The sequence below is a fragment of the Sceloporus undulatus genome, chromosome 6 (genome assembly GCF_019175285.1).
Source record: "Sceloporus undulatus isolate JIND9_A2432 ecotype Alabama chromosome 6, SceUnd_v1.1, whole genome shotgun sequence".
NCBI lineage: Eukaryota > Metazoa > Chordata > Lepidosauria > Squamata > Phrynosomatidae > Sceloporus > Sceloporus undulatus.
The window spans coordinates 61,755,500-61,775,899 of record NC_056527.1 but is presented as its reverse complement, the minus strand read 5'-3'; the positions used below and the strand labels follow the sequence as shown (position 1 = coordinate 61,775,899).

General features: G+C 40.6%; 1 protein-coding gene across 3 annotated transcripts in view; it reads right to left on the bottom strand.

The window, feature by feature from the left end:
• Nucleotides 1-4,169: 4,169 nt before the first annotated feature.
• Nucleotides 4,170-20,400, bottom strand: part of BMPER (BMP binding endothelial regulator) — a 222,194-nt gene continuing 205,963 nt past the window's right edge. For 2 of the 3 annotated variants that reach the window (XM_042476729.1, XM_042476731.1), the window contains 2 exons: nucleotides 18,463-18,593; nucleotides 4,170-6,605 (listed from right to left, as the gene is read on the bottom strand). In XM_042476729.1, the coding sequence (XP_042332663.1) occupies nucleotides 6,424-6,605; nucleotides 18,463-18,593 (313 nt within the window). In that variant the 3' untranslated portion in view covers nucleotides 4,170-6,423. The remainder of the gene's footprint in view (nucleotides 6,606-18,462; nucleotides 18,594-20,400) is intronic. The other variant, XM_042476730.1, reaches the window with a different exon arrangement.

Here is a 20,400-nt window from a genome sequence, read left to right as displayed (position 1 = left end):
TCAAGCACAGCTTGCTGCAAAGGGTAGCTTTGAAAATTAAAGGCATCTGCAATACAAATATATATATATATATATATATATATATATATATATATATATATATATATATATATATATTTGTTCCATTTATTCATTTGAATACTGAAAGATAAAACAGAAAAATGAAAGAAGGACATGAAAACAAGGCCTTGGACTTATTGCATTGTATACAGTTTGGAAATGGAAACCAATGTGATATCATTTATTGGAGTAAAAACAAACCATTCCTCTTTTCTTCTGTTACCTACATTCACAACAGAGAGAAAAATCTACAGGATTTCTGAAACCAAAACATGAGTACTACTGCATGGTACATGTAATGCATACTACACAGCAACAAATATGTGCTACATTTCCTTTTCATAACTGACTTTTACTGAACATGAACTTGTAAGGTTCAAAAGGGAATCTGCCATTATTAAAGATGAAGAACACAGCAATAAAAGGACTCCCAATTTATTTGAATTGGTAATGGTCACCAGAAACGCCAGATGAAATTCATACGTATTTGACTGAGATTCAAAATAGGAATACAGGCAACTAATCCTTACTTTGTATTATTGAAAGGTGTGTGTTTCCAAATCTTAGATTTCTTAAGAAACCAAGATTTGAATTAGAACTGAGGACCAAGGGCAGTCACACTTTTGAAGAAATTGGCAGTACATGCATTGAATTCTTTTTTTTTTTTAATGGTTGAAATGTCTGCTTTGCATAAAATTCAGTTCTGCAAAAGAAGACTCTTTACATATAAAGTGGTTATAGTTGACAGAAGAGATCTGCAGAGCAGGACCTAAGCAAAGAAAGCCAGTTCAGTACTCAAATATACCTGGCATAAAAGAAGCTTACAACAATTCTGCTCTATGCATCTTTGGATTGTGTCTACCTGCTTGAACAAATAACATGGTTTTTTTCAAAAAAGAAAATCCATGTTTTCAGCTAAATGGATGAAATGGGGAAGTAGATTTTCACCATGCCGTTAAAAATACAAATTTGACATGAGTTGTGTACAACTGAAGAATGCAACTTAGAAGTAACTCTGAACAGTATCTAAAGGGAAGCTTTTTGATGGGTTTCCATTAAGGGAACCAGTGCTTTAAAAGCATACCTTTATCTTGCCACATCAAAGTACATCATATGGATTTGGATCCTAGTAATATGATGCAGTTTATTTAAGTGGAATGTCATACTTAAGGGAAAAAAAATTAAAAAACCACCCTTAAAATCATGTGTTGGCTGAAATTTATAAAAAGGCATGTTCTTTCCCCTGTATTCTTAGTAAATCACGACCCTTTCCTTGTGTGGTTGGCTATGCAAGATATGTGAAGCAACAATGATCTGTGTTATTAGTGCCATGCTTTCCTTTGGAAATTTATAACATTTAAAACCACTGAACAAAAAGGGTAAGTGATAATGACCAGATCAACACCCTATAGTTTTATTCTGTTACATGCCACAGATAATTGATAAATGTAAATTGTGTATCAGCGTTGTCTAAAGGACTACAAATCTTGCCTTTACATAGGGATCTGAAAAGTTGGGCTGTTGGACAGAGGACACTGGAGACAACTGGGGTGCTGTCTGATCTGAGCTATGTTTTTGGAGAGTTTGGAAAAGTTCCTTTTTTGGCCTGAAACTCCCTGATCCTACAGCCAATAGTCATGATGGCTGTGGAGTCTAGAAAATGTGGGTCAAAAAAGGAACTCTCCCCCCACCCCAAGGGATGGCCAGCTAGAGGAGGAGGAATGAGCTGGACCAGTTTAACTTGCTTAAAGCAAAGCTGGCAAGTGAGATCATTAATCCTAAACTGACTCAATTATTATCAAGTGAGTATTAGCCATGAAACACAGGGATTGTATGAGGCAGCTTCTGGCTGCTTTAGCATCATGGTGTTTAGATGATGTGCACTCCCAAAGCGGCTGGAAGCCACACTGAGGCTATGCCAAGCCATCTTTAAAAGGAGTTGATTTAGTTCAACTCCTGGCCAGCATGGCTTGGGACTGTGGCAGCAGCCCACTTTGGGAAAAGACTGTGCAGTTGCTGTGGTCTCAGCTGGATGAGGGCCAGAGGGGCCTCTGACCACTCCTTCTGGGCCATGTGCTTTGGCCCTTACATTTAGTTAATTAAAAACAACAACAGCAAAACCCTACAGGTAGAATTGCAAAATAGCCACGTTATCTGTATTGAGGAAATTCTGCTGTCCTTCTGAAGTGTGACAGACTGGACTCTTTTCCGCTGCTCATCGCCTTTTCTACTGGATAGGATTTCTTGCTTTCTAACCCCTAGACAGATACATAATTTTATTTCTGTGTCCCTTCCTCTGTATTACTTTCTCATGTGTTCATATCTAAATGTGCCCTTCTCAATTTTGCATCTTCAAATATTTTAAATCTGTACAAAACTGTATTTAAACATGAGTACACATTGCTCTCGCTCTCTGTCACAGAATATGTCTTTATTTTGTCCAAGTGTATGCATTCCAAAGCCCTTTCTTGAGCATGGAAATGCACTGCAAAATTCAGAGACATGCGAAGGCTGGAGGATAACATCCAAAACCTTGTAATTTTTCAGGTGTGGATTAGTTCAGGTGGAATTATTGGTGGTCTAAGCAAGTGTTTGTGCCTGTGTACCACTATGTCATTTTGGGTTGTAAGCTCTTCCTCTGTGTTTGGGCTATCGGACATCCCAGCTTCATATCTCAGATCACACTAAGGATCCCACACAAAAGATCCTATAGGAGAAGAAGGTGAGGGCATTGGAATTTCCTGCCAAGCTCAAGCCTCCTCCTGAGGGTTCCAGTGCTTGACCTCAGCTCTCCAGATTCAGGGATGGCATCAGACACAACACTCAGAAAGTATAATTTCTCAAAGAAGGGCATAAATCCATAGAATAAAGATCAACATGAAAAGAACTGGGAAGTGCAGGAAAGTAGTCTCTTCTAGGCAATCTCACATTTCTCTGGCCCATCACAAACTCTTCTACATAACAATGGAACTAAGGAGTAAAAATCACACCACTTCTTCATGATAAGAATTATTGCAGATTTTAAAATCTAAAGTGATACTAGAATAGAAAAAAAAGAATAGTCATTTTTTTGTGTTACAACTCATTAAGGAAAACCACATTTCAAATAGTGGAGAAGATACAGGCAGGCCAAGCCATGCACCATTCCAAGAGTGTTCCTAGGCCAATGTCATCTGAAGACCCAGATGAAAACAAAGAATTGCCTCATCAGTGGACCATGCAGAACCTGGAAAACTAGCCACACCAACAGCAGGATTCAGGGAATTTCATCTGGCCTACAAAAATGATCGGGGCAACATGCAGTCCATGAGTCATTTTTTGCTGATCCCTAGTGCAGGCTAATGATTTGTGGGATTAGTGACTAAAGGGTGGAACTGACAGGCCTGAAAGAGAAGTTTGGGTCTGTTCCAGCTGGAAATGGATTGGAACCCCCCTGGTTGCATGGCCCACTCCCAAGGCAGGCCATGGTCAGAGGGGTCAACAGGCTCTGCCAGGAGTCAGACTATGCTGGCTCCTTTTTGCTCTGCTTTTGGCCGCTTTGGAGGCATGTGTCGTTTAATCAGCATGCCTTCAAAGCAGCCGGAAGCCACTTCATTTGGCCCATCTGTTTGGGCCCTAAAAGATGTAGGAAAGTGAACATCTTCTATGTTTTATTTCTATTATTCTGATCTTGCTTTTTGTTACCAGTCCCCATTCAGTTTAATTCCAAATCATTATTCATGTAAGTGGATGGTATGCATGCATATGTAGCTCCAGAGTAACTCCAAAGATATGAGGCTCCAAGAAATCTGAGTTAGCAGGCACCCTTATCAGTCCTTATCATTCAACACTATATTTATCTGATTTTCCTCAGCTGGGTTGCTTACTGGTGCCCAAATTCACCTACTTTAACTTGGAAAATAATTTTTATCTTGCTTCCACTGGCCTTGCTCAATTTTCACCAAAATTAAAAGTCAAACTTGCAGTCATTAGGAAAACTAAAAAGTTTTTCAAAAATTGTGACGGTAAAGATTATAGAATTTTTTAGTATTAACAAGTGAATTTTTAATCTTTGCATTTAATTAAAAAATAATATTAGTATGATGTATTTAATAAAGATGCGACTTTCCTTAATTTTAAATATTTATTTTCACTGGGTATCAGACATAACATATATGGGTAGATGCTTTTAAATATTTAAATAAACAGTATTTTCCTTTTGTAATTCAACCTCTTACAGCACATAGCCCCTTCTCAGTGTTTTAAAAATATATAATGGGAAGTGAATATTGAACTCACGTATCATCCTATTTCAACTAACAAGAACTGACCCAAATACATGACTGTGGAAAACAGTTGATAAGTTCACAGGAACAGTCTTTGACTCTTTGCTCCATTTAGTACATGCTCCTTTCTGGTCATATTTCTTAGCTGTTCTTAAATGACCAGTGCAAAAGTCAGAAATTTTGCAATGAAGGTGGCTCAAATAGGACTTTTCTTTCTCCTACACTATCAACATGCTAGGCAACAAAATGGATCCACATTCATGAAGTAATGTCCATTGTAGATGTCATATACGGTAAATGGCAGTATCTTCATTATTTTTTTCTCCTTTTGTCCATTTGGTAATATGAAAATTGGTATGAACATATTGCCCTGTGGGCTGTATGCAGCTCTCCATGGCTATTTCTGAGGCCATCCACAGCCCCACTTGACTTGTACAAAAAAATATCCTCTGTACCACAGGTAGTGAATGGGTAATTTTGCAACACATACCCCAGCTATTTTAGGCTTAGCTGGTACCTTTTGAATCACCCTGTTTATTTCATTGTGGTTAAAAAGCCTCTCTTTGGCCTAAAAAGGCCTAGAGATCCCCAAACCCCTTAGGAGATAAAGTGGGGTTTTAACACAACTAACTATCTCAGAGGTAATAAGAGGGGTTTGGGGACATGGCAACGGATTGTAGCTGTCCAAGATCCAGTGAGAGGACCAATGTCATCTCCAAGCCTCTGGCTCCACCAACTTAAATGTTATTCCACCCATGTGTAACAGCAGTGCCCAGGCAGGCAGCTAGGGCAATATTTAGTGGACTTTTGACAAAAAAAGAGTGAAATATGAAATGCAGTGAAATACAGAATTTCTTTGCGTTAAGTTGCTCTTCACACCTGCTAAAGACTGCTCTAATGATGATCAATCTTAAAGGCAGACAAAACATTTTCTGTGTGTTCATACACAGGAACTTAAAAGTAACCTTAAATGGAAATTATATGGCCCTTGGAATATAGCCATGGAAGCTCGAAACATACTGGATTGGCAGACTCACCCTGTGGGCGATTTTATGCCATCAAATACCAGATTTAGTTCTGTAAATGAATTGCATGGCTTACAGGTTAGGATCATAGAAATACTTATACATGAACTTTATAGCAAAAAATATACATATGATAATTCATCCTTCTATAGTTTATATAAATGATGCCTATGTTCATACGTGTATCTACATGTATGCTTATGTGTATATGAATATTGTTGTCGTTGTGTGCCTTCAAGTCATTTTTTGATTTATAGTGACTTAAAGGAGAACCTATCGTAGGGTTTTCTTGGCAAGATTTGATCAGAAGGAGTTTGCCTTTGCCTTCCTCTGAGGCTGTGAGAATGAGATTTGCCCAAGGTCACCCAGTGGGTTTCCATATTCAAGCAGGGATTTGAATCCTGGTCTCTGGGGTCATATTCCAATGCTCAAACCACTCTTTTGGAGGACTAATGTGTTAAACCTCGATGCCACATTGATCAGTGGCCTCACTGAGGATGTGGTGTGTAATGGGAAAAGGGCATTCTTAATTCACTTCAGAACAGTGAGGGATGGCCTCTTATGCAATCAATGATGTGTGGTACTATGGCTCATTGGCTGAGGATTTATGGTTTCGTCCCGTGAGGCATCCATGCAATGTTGTTGCCATTTGTAATGGCAGGGGTATGGCAATTGAATTCTTCCTGTCTGATCTCGCTATAGACATGCACACATTGTCAAACTACTCAAGCCACAATTTTGGGGGAAATGTACTCTTTAGAGTATAACTCCCAGAATTCATCAGTCAGCATGACCACCTGGCTGAGGGGTTCCTGGAGCTGTGGTCCAAAAATATAACTTTTTCCAAGCTCTGACATAAAGACACAAGCCCATTTTGTATGAGCACACACATACATTATCTGGAATGATACGTTTTCCCCCATATACACATATAAATATATGAGCACACTTTTTTGTCACTCTTTGTGACAGCACTTTACATAATCTGCCAACAATGCAGTCCTTCATTGGCTGTAAGCTTCAAAAGTTACCAAAGATAGCAGTTTCAAAGTCTTTGGTGCTAAAACCTAATGTCACCGCTGTGGACACAGAATAGGCTTAATGCATCTTCCTTTGTGGTGGACTAGGTTTGCAGGGCAGTGGCATCCTGCAACACATGGTTTATTGCAGGGACCAATTTCATTCCAGTTGTCGCAAGTCTTTACACATCCAGGACCACAGGTATCATAAACTGCACCATGTTTACACTGGGCTGCTGGAAGACAGATCAAAGAAAGCAGAGCATTATTGTGTGAAAATGTTATATGTGGTTGTTTACAGTTCATTGACTGCATCCTGACTATGACCAACTTCCCATTTATATCAGTAGCTCTTCTCTAAGTATGACTAATCCATCCAATCCCACACATTGTAGATGCTTAGCACCTCAGTTCTACACGTCTTCCCACAAACTATCCGTGAGACATTAAACTATCAAAATACTATTTCACATGGAGGCAAATTGGTCAAATCCTCTGCAGAAATGGGTTTTTCAGATGCACTGTTGTCAATGAGAAATAATGCAACATTAATCTGAATGCAAAGTTGACAAAACGCATCCTTTTTTTACTTTCGGGAAATTCCTGAAAGTAAAAAGGAATAGGGTTTGTTGACTTTGCGTTTGGATTAATGTCGTGTTATTTTTCATTGATGCAAATGTTGTCTGAAAAACTACCCGCTTTTGCGAGTTATTACTAATTTCTGTTTGGGTTAATTCTGAATATTGTGTGAAACTTTTGCGGGTTTTTTTCACTTTAAATCAAGTTTCTGCGTGGGATTTGGGGGAAAAATTAAGGAAAAGCCAAAACTCCACTCCAGCCAATTTACTTTGCCATACAGATATAAATGAGGACACAGAATGTAACACAGAGTTATAACATAAAAATATGTAATTAGCTTAGAATTTGGGATCTGCTGTTCATTCTCAGTCTCCAGAAATTTGTGGAATAAACAGGAAAAAGTAATACTGAATATATTAGAGGCGATATTTGTGCTTTTTCTACTAACTCCCAACTTCCTCTGGTGCATTAAAGGTAGGTTTTCCCAGAATTACTTTCTTAAACTATAGACTGATTAAGTTATGAATAGAATGCAGAGCGAGAGAGAGAGAGAGAGAGTGGAGATAAAATATTATCTCTTGAATCATTGGGTTGAATCCAGACTTCATTTCTTCTACAGGAATCACCCTCTAAATCAGAGATGAGGAACTGCTAGAGAGGCCAGGGGCCATGTTAAACCCTTAAGAGACCTTAGAGGGTTGCACCCCTCTGCATCTGCATGGGGGGCATTTTAACACCCCCCACCACAATCTTTTGACTCTAGAAAGGATGACCAAGGTTCTCCTGGGAGCTGCATGCAGACTGTAGGCCACATTTTGCCCAACTTTGGTCTCAATGTCTTCAACTGAGGATGCTCCTGCACAGGGAATATGTATATGTATGGAAAGGGGTGTGCTGATTACCCCTTCACCCTGTAGCTCCTAGAACCACTAATCCCACTGATCCACAGGGTCCTCCAATTCTCCCACGCAGATTTTCAGGGGCAGAGGTGGGGATACACACTGAGGGATAATTTCTGAAAATGAATTACTCATACATTCCACCAGTGAAAATGTTCCAGTGGATCAGAAGCTTCTGTGGTGAGAAGCAGCAGTCCCATTCATTGGAAGCAAAGCATCGGAGCAAAATTATTAGGAGTCTTCTAATGGAATTGACTACCAGCAAAACAGACAGAAGAATTAATTTATGCACTGCACACTCAACTTACAGCCACAGTTTGGCTTCTGCTTTTACAGCAGACCAAACTAGGCTGGCGTCACTATCAGGAGACCTACCAATCATTATCCCCCTTCCTTAATGCGGCTTTTGAGAAGGAACAATTTTTTGAGCAGCTACAGATGGCTACAGAGGAACTAAATTCATCATAAATTTGACCCATGCAGAAGATCACATCACTCAAAATATTTACAGTATTCTATTTTTTGGCCTGCATTAATATTTCACAATACTGCTATACTTCAGCAACAATAATATAGAGAAGAGTTTCAGAATTTTCAAATTTAGGAATTTCACAGAACAAGAATTGATTCACAGTACTGTTGTGTGATACATAAGGCTGACATAAGTGGAAGTCCATCCAATATAATTCTGCCACTAGGAAAGAAACTGCTTTTCCAAATTATGTCTCACTAGAATCATATTCCTCTGTTCTTTTTAAGCCCTATAGATGGTACTATTTCTTTGGAGTTAGCTAAATGGACTGATTCCAAGCACAGTGATTCAAAGAGCTCCATTTAGGCATATATATATAAAGGCTGCTTCTTGAACATATACACTGGGGCTTCTAATTTATAGCCACAGGAAGAGCCACTAGGAAAAGTTAATTAAACCTTATTGGGCAATGCGGCGCATGGAAGAGGGGACAATGAGATTAGTATTTTTTCCAAAAAAGTAGCTGTTTTAGTCTCTTGCAGCACAAAAAGGAGATGGGGAAAGGAATGCAGCTGCATCTTTAAGACTAACTGGTATTTATTTTTGCATGAGCTTTCATGGATATAAATCCACTTATTTGGATGCTGTATCCATGCAAGTTCAAAAATTAGAACCTGTTAGTTTGAAAGGTGTTACTATATTCCTTTCCCCTTCTCCCTCCCTCTCCCCCTCCCTTCCTCCTTTTTATGAGATTAGTATGTGACTCACAAGCCCTGTTCAGATTTACATCTTTTCGTTTTGCTGAGGTCAAGGTTAAGAAATGTTTTAAATTTCTCATCTAAACTCAACTTTTCTCTTCCTAATGTCTCTAGCCATTGATAAAATCTACTGGGCAATTGTTTAAGCATTAATATTTGCAATTTGGTTTCATACTTAATTCATTCTCAACAATAAACAAATTTTGTTCCATAGTTTTTTGTGGGTTTTTTGGACTATGTGGCCATGCTTTAGAAGAGTTTATTCCTGACATTTTGCCAGCATCTGTGGCTGGCATCTTCAGAGAACACTGGCATGGAGGACAATGGTGTGTGTGTGTGTGTGTGTGTATACATACACATATTGTTTGACCCTGGGTAGGGAGGAGTGATTTCCATGATAATCTGTGTATTGTTCTGTGTTGAATGTCAAGGCCTCAGGGTGGGAGGAGATACAAAGAGGATTAGTGTCTGTTTAATTAGTGATCATTGTCTGCTGGAAAAAAACACTGACCTTGGGTGGTTTTCATTTGCATTTTCCTAGGTCTTGATTTTAGTGTTTTTCAGGACTGGTAGTCAAACTTTGCTGACTTTAAGGCTTTCTTCTTTCCTGTTGAAGTTGACTTAGTGTTTGCGGATTTCAATGGCTTCTCTGTGCATTCTGACCTGATAGTTGTTGGCATGGTCCAGAATGTCAGTGTTTTCAAATAGCATTTTATGCCCAGGATGTTTTATTATGCGTTCTGCTACTGCTGATTTTTCTGGCTGACCCAGTCTACAGTCTTTCATGTTGCTTGATTCATGTTTGAACACTGCATTTGGGGATCCATGTGAAGACTTGTCCGCAGCTGCATGGTATGCAGTAAACTCCTGTGGCCGGGAGAGGGTTTCTCCTGTCCTTCGCTGAGTGCAGCATTTGCTGGATTTTCTTGGTCAGTTTGTTAACCATTTGGAGGTTGTGTTTCCTCATCAGTTTCCCTATTCTGTTTGTGGATCTTATCGCACACACTTTTGTATCTGTTCTGGGCACAGGCAGGGAATGCACGTGGCCGAGTGAAAATGGAGTCTATCGCATGCTGAACTGTCCTCATGCCATCGCTGACACCAACCTGAACCTGAGCTGGACTGAGGCACATTAATTTTGCTCAGCTGGAATCTTCCTGGCTGAGCAAAATTCGCACGCCTCGCCCAGCTCAGGGATGGTTTAGCATGAGGCAATGGTTTAGCATGAGGCAATGGCATGAGGACACCTTGAGGATAGTTTAGCATGCAATAAACTCTATTTTCACTCAAACACACGTGTTCCCAGCCCATGGCCAGAATGGATACAAAAGTGTGTGCGATAAGCTCATGTGACTCCTTTGATGTGTAGTAAAGATACCTTCCCCTTGGATGGCTGTTTGTCTTCACTCCTCTGTGTTTTTCTAGGTCTGGTAGCCCTTCTGATGTGTGAGCTGGAATAACCATTAGCATGTAGAGCCCAGTCTAGGTGCTTCAGTTCATCTTCCAAGAAGTTGGATTCACCTATCTGTTTTGCCTGGTCTACCAGTGTTTTTATTGTGCTTCTTTTTTGTCCTGAGTGATGGTTGGAGTTCTTGTGCAGGTGTCTCTGTGTGTAGGTTTTCTGTATACTGTGTGGCCCAAATGTTGGTTCAGTTTGCAGATGACCAGGATATCCAGGGATGGCAATGTTCCTTCCTTTTCTTTTTCCATTGTGAATTGGAAGTTTGAGTGGATGATGTTCAGGTGCTTCAGAAAAACAGCCAGATCTTTTTCTCCATGGCTCCAAAATGGTGAAAGTGTCATCCACATATCAGAACCATGTTGTGGGCTTTGTTTGGTGCTGTTTCCAGGGCTTGCTTTTCAAAGTGTTCCATGTAAAAGTTTGCTATCACAGGGCTCAGAGGGCTTCCCATGGCTACTCCATCTCTCTGCTCATAGAATCCATGTCCCACTGGAAGTAGCTTCTGGTGAGGCAATGTTTGAACAGGACTGTGATGTCTTGTGGAAAAAAATGTCAAATGAGTGCCATGGTGTCCTTTATAGGGACTTTGGGTGAACAAGGAGACCACATTGAATCTGATTAGTATGTCTCTGGGTTTAAGTTCGAGGTTGTTGATTATCCCTATGAAGTGAGCCGAGTCCTTGATGTGGGAAGTTTGCCCTATATGGGTTTGTAACTGTGTGGCCAGAAACTTGGCGAAGTTGTATGTGGTAGATCCAATGGCATTCACTATGGGTTGGAATGGAATGGAATCCTTGTGATTTTGGGAAGTCCATACAGTCTTGGTGGGAGAGCCTCAGATTTGCACAAACTCTGGCCTGTGGTTGGCTGAATTGAGGTGCTTTTGATAAGGGTGTTCATATTCTTGGTGATTTTGTTGGTTGGGTTTTGTTTCAGTTTTTTTGCATATTGCAGGGTCCAGGAGTACCTTGATTTTTTGTTGTTTGTTTGTATTTTTTTGTTTCCATGATTATTGTGGCATTGCCGTTGCCTGATGGGGGAATGATGATTTCTGGATCTGAATTGAGGCCCTTGATGGCTCCCACCCCCTTTTCTTTTGGTTATGTTGCTGGCAGGTGGTTTTGCATTGCGCAGAATCCTTGCTGTTTCTCCTCTTATCTCCTCCGCTTCCTCCTCTGGGAGATGGTGGAGGGCGGATTCAACCTGGGCAATTATGTCTTCAACTGGGGTTCCAGTGGTGGTTACTGCAAAGTTGCCTCCTTTGGCCAGGCTGGATGTTTCCTCTTTTGAAAGTTGCCACTGTGTGAAATTGATGATGGTTCATGATGTGTCCAGTGAGGGTTTCAGCTGGTGCTTGTGGCATTTGCTGAATTTTTGTTTTTGTCTTTCAGTGTGGTCTACCATGTCTTTTTCCATTTTCCTGTAGATGAGGCTGTCAATTTTGTTCCAGTCTTGGGTGTTCATCTTTTGACTGATGCTGAGGGGGAGTGATAGCAGTTCCTTACCTGTGTTAGCCAGTTTTTTGTGGGTGGTGTTTATTCTCTCCCATAACAGTGTATAATGCAACCTGTTGTAGATACGGTTAGCCTGTAGGGATTTTAAGGTCCTTTTTGCTATGAGAAAGTGTGGTATGGTATCTATGTTTTCCTTATATGTCACAGCTTTGAATGCCTCTTTCTTGCTTTCCATTAAATATTTTTCAGTCTCTTAAAATGTAAAAACTGGAAATAATCTGTACAGATCATGTTACTTTAAATAACTCTTTCTATGGCCCATTTTAGATGTAGCAAAACTTAGTGTCTTAGTGTTCAATGATTTTGCAGTGTGGTAATGGACGCTTTTCAGCCTGAAGACTGAAATGTTTTCTATATTATTCGGGGTGAGATAGGGAGGTCATGCCAGAGGTGGGTACAGAAAAGTAAAAATAAGAGAGGTAAAAATAGTAGGGCAAAGGACCTTTCTCAATCTCTTGTTCTCTCCTTCTCTCCCCTTTCTTTCTCCTCTCCCTCCCAGTCTCTCTCTCTCTCTCATTTTCTTTCTGTGTACTAAGACAGGCAACATGTTTGTTGGTGCACAGAAAAAAATCTAAGTGATCTGACAAGACAGAAAGGTCAGGCGAAGCGTGTGGTTAAAAGAGGAGAAGCAATGGAATAGACGGAGAAGCTGGTGGGCTTCAGTTTTCCACACCACTGAATTAGAATTGCATTTAGTTTATAATAGTGTCCCGTCATAGGAACAAGCCTTCTTGAGCTGCAGGTGTGTCTGCTAATTAACCAGGTGTTGTTTATTAAATATCAAAACTGAAAACAAAATAAAAAAGCAAAGTAAGACCTGATTCACAAAAAGAAAATAGAGCCCAGGTATCTGTAAAGCCCAGGTATCTTATAGGTGAGAGATGAACTAGGTGGGTGTCACACAACTATTTTGATCCCTGGATGCTTTCAGGACCCCAACCAGGATCCCACTACCAATTCTAATTCTAATTCTTACTATGCTGCTCATGGAAGCCACCAGGAGCAACAGTTGCCCACTAGAATAATGGACCTTGTTTTATACTGTGGGCGGATGGGTGGAGGAAGGGCTTTTGTTTTTCAAAACCAGCAGTAAACTTTTTGTCAGTTTTGATTTCAAAAATGATGCTTTGATGATGGGCTGTGGCTCACAGCAATACCCAGGGAGTAAAAATTAGTCCCCTGAAGTTTCTAGCCTCTGTATAGTCATTATTCACACTACAGACATGTATGTATGTTGCTGCTGCTGCTGTTATGTGCCTTCAGGTCAACTCAGACTTATGGCAATCCTATCCTAGGGTTTTCTTGAAAGGACTTATTCAGAAGAAGATTGCCATTGCCTTTCTCTAAGGAAAAGAGAGCCTGACTTGCCCACGATGACTCAGTGAATTTGAGTGGGAATCTGAACCCAGGTCTCTTTGAAGATAATATCACACTATACTGTTATAGCACTATTATTCCACTTTAACTGGTATGGGTGAATTCTGTGGCATTCTAGGATTTGTAATTTAGTGAGGCCTCAGAGCTCTCTCTGGCTGACAATTCTAACCCCCCCTCCCTAAACTGCAAATCCCAGGATTCCACAGGAGGCAGCCACAGCCATTAAAGTAGAATAGCAGCACTACAACAGTGTAGTCATTCCAACACTCAAACCACTAATCTTAGGCTACTTAGGGATCTTTTCTACCATAGGCCAGTGGCTTATAGTATTAAGGACCTGAATCCTATTGTTCATCTCAACTAGGACAGACCTATTGCATCAATTGTGAGTACTTGGTGAATCAACACCAAATGACATCAGTTCAATGTGACAACTCTAGTTAAGGCGATAAGACATTTTGCTGATTTTGAAACATGGTGCTAGTTTGAAATGTGCATTTTTTAAAAAGTCCACCAATCTTTTGTGTGTGTGTGTGTGTGTATGTATTTTGTACATCTGTGTGTATGGCCCTCCATATCAATTCTACTGTATGGACTTCCAGAATTATAACAACTTCTGCACTTGAAATCTACTCTCCCTTACAAAAATTTGCTATGTATGTACTCTGTCCAATTTTCCATCTGTCTACTTGTTTACTGTTTATGTTACTGCAATCCTACATAAGTCAATGCCATTTTGTGCCTCCTCTAATTTATTAAATTCATATATGAATTCCATTAATGATATCTGACAGTAGAATCATGCTTGGAATCACTTTAGTTGTATTGTTCTTCTCCATTATGATCACAACTTTCAGGGCAACTGAACAACTATTTTTAGCTCTATCATTCACCCTTATTTGCTAATACATTTTCCACCTATGAGGCAGATGCAGGAAATCAGTGGACCTTGTATAATTAGCGATATGGACCTCAAAGTAATAATTTCTGAGGCAGCAAATAATATCTTTTTTTCTAATCTTTCCTAATAAGCATTAGGTCTTTCCTGCAATGCCTAGGTCACAAACCCATTAGAAAATGACATGCAGTAATAAAGTCATCAACAAAGGAAAACAGTAATTATCAGAAGTGTACCCTACTCTAAGAAGATTAGAAGGCAATTGTTTGGTATAAAAGTCACCATATCTAGATGCCCTAAAAAACAGCAAAGACCCAGGATAAAATCAGAAAATGAATGTTAAGGGATGTGGATCAGTGTGTAGAGAAGGGAACTGTGGCAGACATAACTGGCCAACTTAGCATCTGGCTGACTTAAAGTGGACTCTTGGAAAGCTTGGAAAGACACCTTCTTCCTCCTGTGATCAGTCTGTCAGACATGGAGTACCACCAATATGTTTTAACTGTGGCAAGGGAGCAGCACTGCAAACACTATGTTTTATATATGACGTGGGGTTGTGTTCTTAAAATTTTGCTGGGAATGTGGTATCAGACATTTTAAAGTGTGGCATGGCTGCTGTACTGGACTGGGATTTGGAAAATCCAGGTTCAAATCCCCATTGAGTCATAAAATTCACTGAATGGCCTTGCACCAATCACTCCCTTTTAGCCTGGCCTACCTTACTGGACTCTGTGTGTGTTTGGGAGAGAGGCACACATTTTGTGTTGAGCTCATTAGAGGCTTGGTGGGAAACACTAAAGAATAAATTAAAGAAATATTTCTGGAGTGGACCTAGGATTTACTCCAATGAGTGGCATTTGGATCTGGTTCAAAACCAACATCTGGCATCCTGTTAGTGAATCACGATGGTGCAAGTCAGACTTATGCCATCACAACTCATTGGGAGTAGGTGGGTGAGGTTTATGGAAACTGAATTTCTGTTCTGACCATGTAACGATTCCCTCCTTAAAGCCCTAAAGCCACCTTATTAACAGTGAAGCCCCCTACTATGACTATTTTCTTATTGCCAGGAAACAGAAGGATCACTTTCCTGTAGCTGGACATACACTGCAAGGATGTCATCACCATCACTCTCAAGGATCTCCAGATGTCTGTCACAGTGCATCAATCTATGAGAAAATAGCTGGATGCATACCTGCTGACCATCCTGTTCTCCCATAACATGAAAATGACCATGTGTGTGTGTGTGGGGGGGTGCTGCTTACAAGAGATGTTTGGGAAAATAGCAACAGAAGACTTAACTAGGGAAATGAAGCTATGTGATACATTTGAAAGACGTTTGCAGCATGAGCTTTCATAGACTTAAGTCTACTTCCTCCGATGCATCTGAGAAAGTAGACTTAAGTTTACAAAAGCTCCTGCAGGCAACTATTTTCTTTAATTAGTTACAAAGGTGCTACAAGATCTCTCTACATACTATTCTACAGACTAACACGGCTACATCTTTGAATTCTACCACTATGTGATATGTGTATGTCTCCCAATGCATTTCATAGAACCTAGTGCACTTAGAATCATATCATAGAATCATAGAGTTGGAAGAGACCACAAGGGCCATCCAGTCCAACCCCCTGCAATGCAGGAAATCTCAAGGCATACCTGACAGATGGCCATCCAGCCTTTGTTTGAAGACTTCCAATAACGGAGACTCCACCACTCTCCGAGGGAGTGTGTTCCACTGTTGAACAGCCCTTACTGTCAGGAAGTTCCTCCTATTGTTTAGGCGGAATCTGTTTTCCTGTACCTTGCATCCATTGTTCCAGGTCCTAGTCTCTGGAGCAGCAGAAAACAAGCTTGCTCCCTCCTCAATATGGCATCCCTTTAAGTATTTAAACAGGTCTATCATATCAGCTCATAAACTTCTCTTTTCCAGGCTAAACATCCCCAGCTCCCTAAGTTGTTCCTCATAGGGCATGATTTTCAGACCCTTCACCATTTTAGACGCCCTCCAATGGACACACTCCAGTTTCTCCACATCCTTTTTGGATTATGGGGCCCAGAACTGGACACAATATTCCAGGTGGGGCCTGACCAAAGCAGAATAGAGTGTCACTCTTACTTTCCTTGATCTAGACACTATACTTCTATTGATGCAGCCTAAAATCGCATTGGCCTTTTTAGCTGCCACATCACACTGTTGACTCATGTTCAACTTGTGGTCTACTTGGACTCCTAGATCCCTTTCACACGTAGTCTCATTCAGTCAGTTGTCCCCCATCCTACATCTATGCATTTCATTTTTCTGCCCTAAGTGTAGTACCTTACATTTCTCTGTGTGGAAATTCATTTTGTTAGCTTTGGCCCAGCTTTCTCGTCTATTCAGGTCATTTTGAATTTTGATCCTGTCCTTTGGGGTATTAGCTACTCCTCTGGTGTCATCTGCAAATTTGATAAGTATGCTCCCAATTCTGTCATCCCAGGCATTGATAAAAATGTTGAATAGCACTGGGCCCAGGACAGAGCCCTGTGGGACCCCACTGGTCACTTCTCTCCAGGATGAAAAGGAGCCATTGTTGAGCACTCTTTGGGTTCAGCCGGTCAATCAGTTACAAATCCATTTAACAGTTCCTTTGTCTAGCCCACATTTTACAAGCTTGTTTGCAAGAATGTCATGGGGAACCCTGTCAAAGGCCTTACTGAAATCAAGATATACTATATCCACAGCATTCCCTTCATCTACCAAGCTGTTAATTTTATCCAAAAAAAGTGATTAGATTTGTCTGGCATGACTGTTTCTTTGAAACCCATGTTGACGTTTTGCGATTATGGAATTGCCTTCTAGATGTTCACAGACTCTCTGCTTAATGATCTGCTCTAGAATCCTAGTATTGATGTCAGACTAACTGTACGATAATTGTTGGGATCCTCTTTTTTTCCCTTTTTTGAAGATGAGAACAACATTAGCCCTCCTCCAGTCTGCTGGGACTTCTCCTGTTCTGGAGTTCTCAAAGATTGTTGCCAATGGCTCCCATATTACATTTGCCAGTTCTTTTAATACCCTTGGATGTAGTTCATCTGGTCCTGGAGACTTGAGAAAATCCCTTGCACATGGTGTAGTCAAGACTACATTGCAGCCTCTGAGGCATTTCTAGAGAAGTGAGAGTGCATCATCCCAACTATTCTCCCACTCTACCAGAGGCTCTGCAATACTAGGCTATCAGGTAAGACACAGTCTACTTTGGAGTTCAGACAGAATGGAATACATCTGTTTCGTGGTCCTCCAAAAGTTTTTAGACTAGAACCAAGCTGGTCCCCTTATCCCCACATAACTGCAACCACTTGGTCTTAAATGAGTGGGAACTGGCAGGGCTCCCTGGCTTAATGAGTAAAATAGATGAAAATCAGCTGTGGTATTCCTGCCACCACTCCTCTTTCCTTTTTCCCCCCTTCCTATGAAGGCAGATCTATTACAGCTGTGTGTCCACATGAGCTAAAAGTAGTGCAGGAAATGTTAGTAATCAGATGGCCTATTTCAGAACGAGAGCTTTGTGATTCTTCCACTAACCACCCAGCCACTCAACAGGCTTAGACAAGTAAAATAGGTATCTGATGCACAGTTTTACAATGGGCTTGTTAGCATAAAGTTGTTGGAATTTTGATTTTCATACATGCTTCCTGTGTTCTCTTTAAAGCTCAGAATGCAAACCGGCTGGTCATTGGATTTTGGCACCTGGTAACCATTTATTGATCCATGCTGTCTCTTCTTTTTTTCTTCTTGGCACTACAGCATTGCTATAAAGTTGACTTCTGGATTAGGCATTGAGGGTAGAGCTCCATTACATTCATGTGCCAAAGGGCTATTTTTGGTAAGGAAAAGCAGATGTGGGTGGGGGTGCTTCACCCATTCCTTGGCCACCACTTCCCTTTCCAAACAAGTCTTAAGCGACAACACTGTTTCTCCATGGGGAGGAGTGAGATATGGAAAGAAAAGCAGCTATAGGGGAAAGGGTGATTTGAAAGGAAGAAAAGGGTCAAAAAGAGAAAAGAAGGAGCAGCTGTCGGGATTTTGTTATGTGTGAAACATGTTACCCCACCAGCCATAGTTGCAATGAAGCAATCAGCCTGTCCACTTACCAGCACAGCTCTGCTCAGGCTTCCAGTGGACCTTCAGACCTTCCCTCTGGCAGGCTCGGGCATAGGCTAAGAAGGACTCACAGTAGCAGTTCTTATGAACCGGGCACTCACACATGTCTGTCACACAGGACCTGCAGACAACATCCCAGCGAATGGGGAGAGAAGAATTTTTGATACATCAGAGTCTTGTTCTTTAGAAATGGGGGGGAAATTGTCACCGTGGTTTGGATGCTCACTTTCCTTCTATTAATAGATCCCAGAATAGAACAGAGTTATCTCAGTAGTTCCCTTCCCTCTGTAGAGCCTCATGCCCCCTGACAATCAGCTGCTGTGAATGCCTTGGGAGTGATGTGGCATAAGCTGGGGAAAGAGCAGTTGGAATAGAAAACTATTGGAAACCACCCACCCACCCCACCTTCCTTAGGTTAACTGAGGTGTCATTTGGGAAGCATTTATACATTTCTGCTACTAAAAAGACTATATTATACAGTGCAGTAAATGTAAGGCTGCCACCTCACCATGCAACATCTTACAGCCCTACGTCTCATAGTGACGGTCACTGCCCACCCTGGGCATTAGCAGTCAATGAAGTGGAGCAGAGGCCTGGAAGTATGGAATATCAAGGTGTCACAACATGGCACCAGTTCAATGAGATCAAGGATACACAACCTGTGGCCCTTGGGTCACATGCAGACTATGACCCACCACACCACCATTCAGCTGTGCAGCCCCTGCCAGCCCAGTACCAAATGCAGAACTCAGGGCCCCAAAGTTTGTGTGGCCTTGTATTAGACATTATTGAGTGGGAAAGAAGCAATGACTTTAACATATATGTAATGTGTGTACAATCCTACTTGTAACTCCATGAAAAGGGGGTGTACAACTGTGGAGAACTGTGACCAATTTTCTTCTATAGGAACCCAATGGAGGCCACACAGACTGCCCACCCTCCGCCCCCAAAATCCCTGGAAATGGCCGCACATTCATTTTTGGTTTTGAAAAATGTGTGATAGTTAAACAGTATTAGGTGGCCATGAGATTTATTTAGAAGGAGGTTTGCTGCTCCTGTAGGATTCTAAAAAGAAAAGAGATGGTCTGGGAAATTGGAAGGAGATAAGGGTTGCAAAAACAAGCTTGAGGAAGCTGCACATGGACCAAATTTTGCCCACTTCCACACTAAATAGTTGTTAAACTGACATTCCCCTTAGTTTTGTTAAAATCTACCGGTGCAGATGAAGGATGGATATTGCAATTCCACAACATCCTTCAATCCAATGTCTAATTGAGTCCTAGGTTGTCATCATAATCATTTTATAAAAGAAACCAGTTAAACAGAAATAGATTAAACTAAGATACAACTTTTTATTGCTTTAAGAAGCATTTCAAAAGCAATATAGTGTAGGAGTTGACTTGCCTACAAAGAAAACACACAGACCCTGGCTCCCTCTAGTGTTAAATTTTCAAAATGTCAGACAATGTTGTTTTTCCCAGCACATCTTAGGGTTGCTTTAAATGCTCCTAATCAGTGTTATATATTCCACCAGAGTGATGACGAAGCACATCACATAAGGAGACATAGTTTTACAGTTGTCAACAGTAACCTTCCTCTCAACAGTATTATTACATCTTTGAACAACTAATGGAATTATTATTAGTTTGTTCATGTATGCTCCCCCAAAATACTACAGAATTTTCATATACCTTAAAACCTATAATAAATATATAAATAAATAAATAAAGAATGACTGTTCTAGAAGATAATATTGAATGTTGCTAATAAATGCAGTGTGATACAGCTATTACACTTTTGCCTATTTTCTGCATGAACCGAGCATGAAAACTCATTACTTTCCCAAGAATGTACATAGAAAAAAATAGATCTGTGTGTCAGTTCACCACATACTACAATCTATATCAAGTTTGCAACATTTTTTAAAA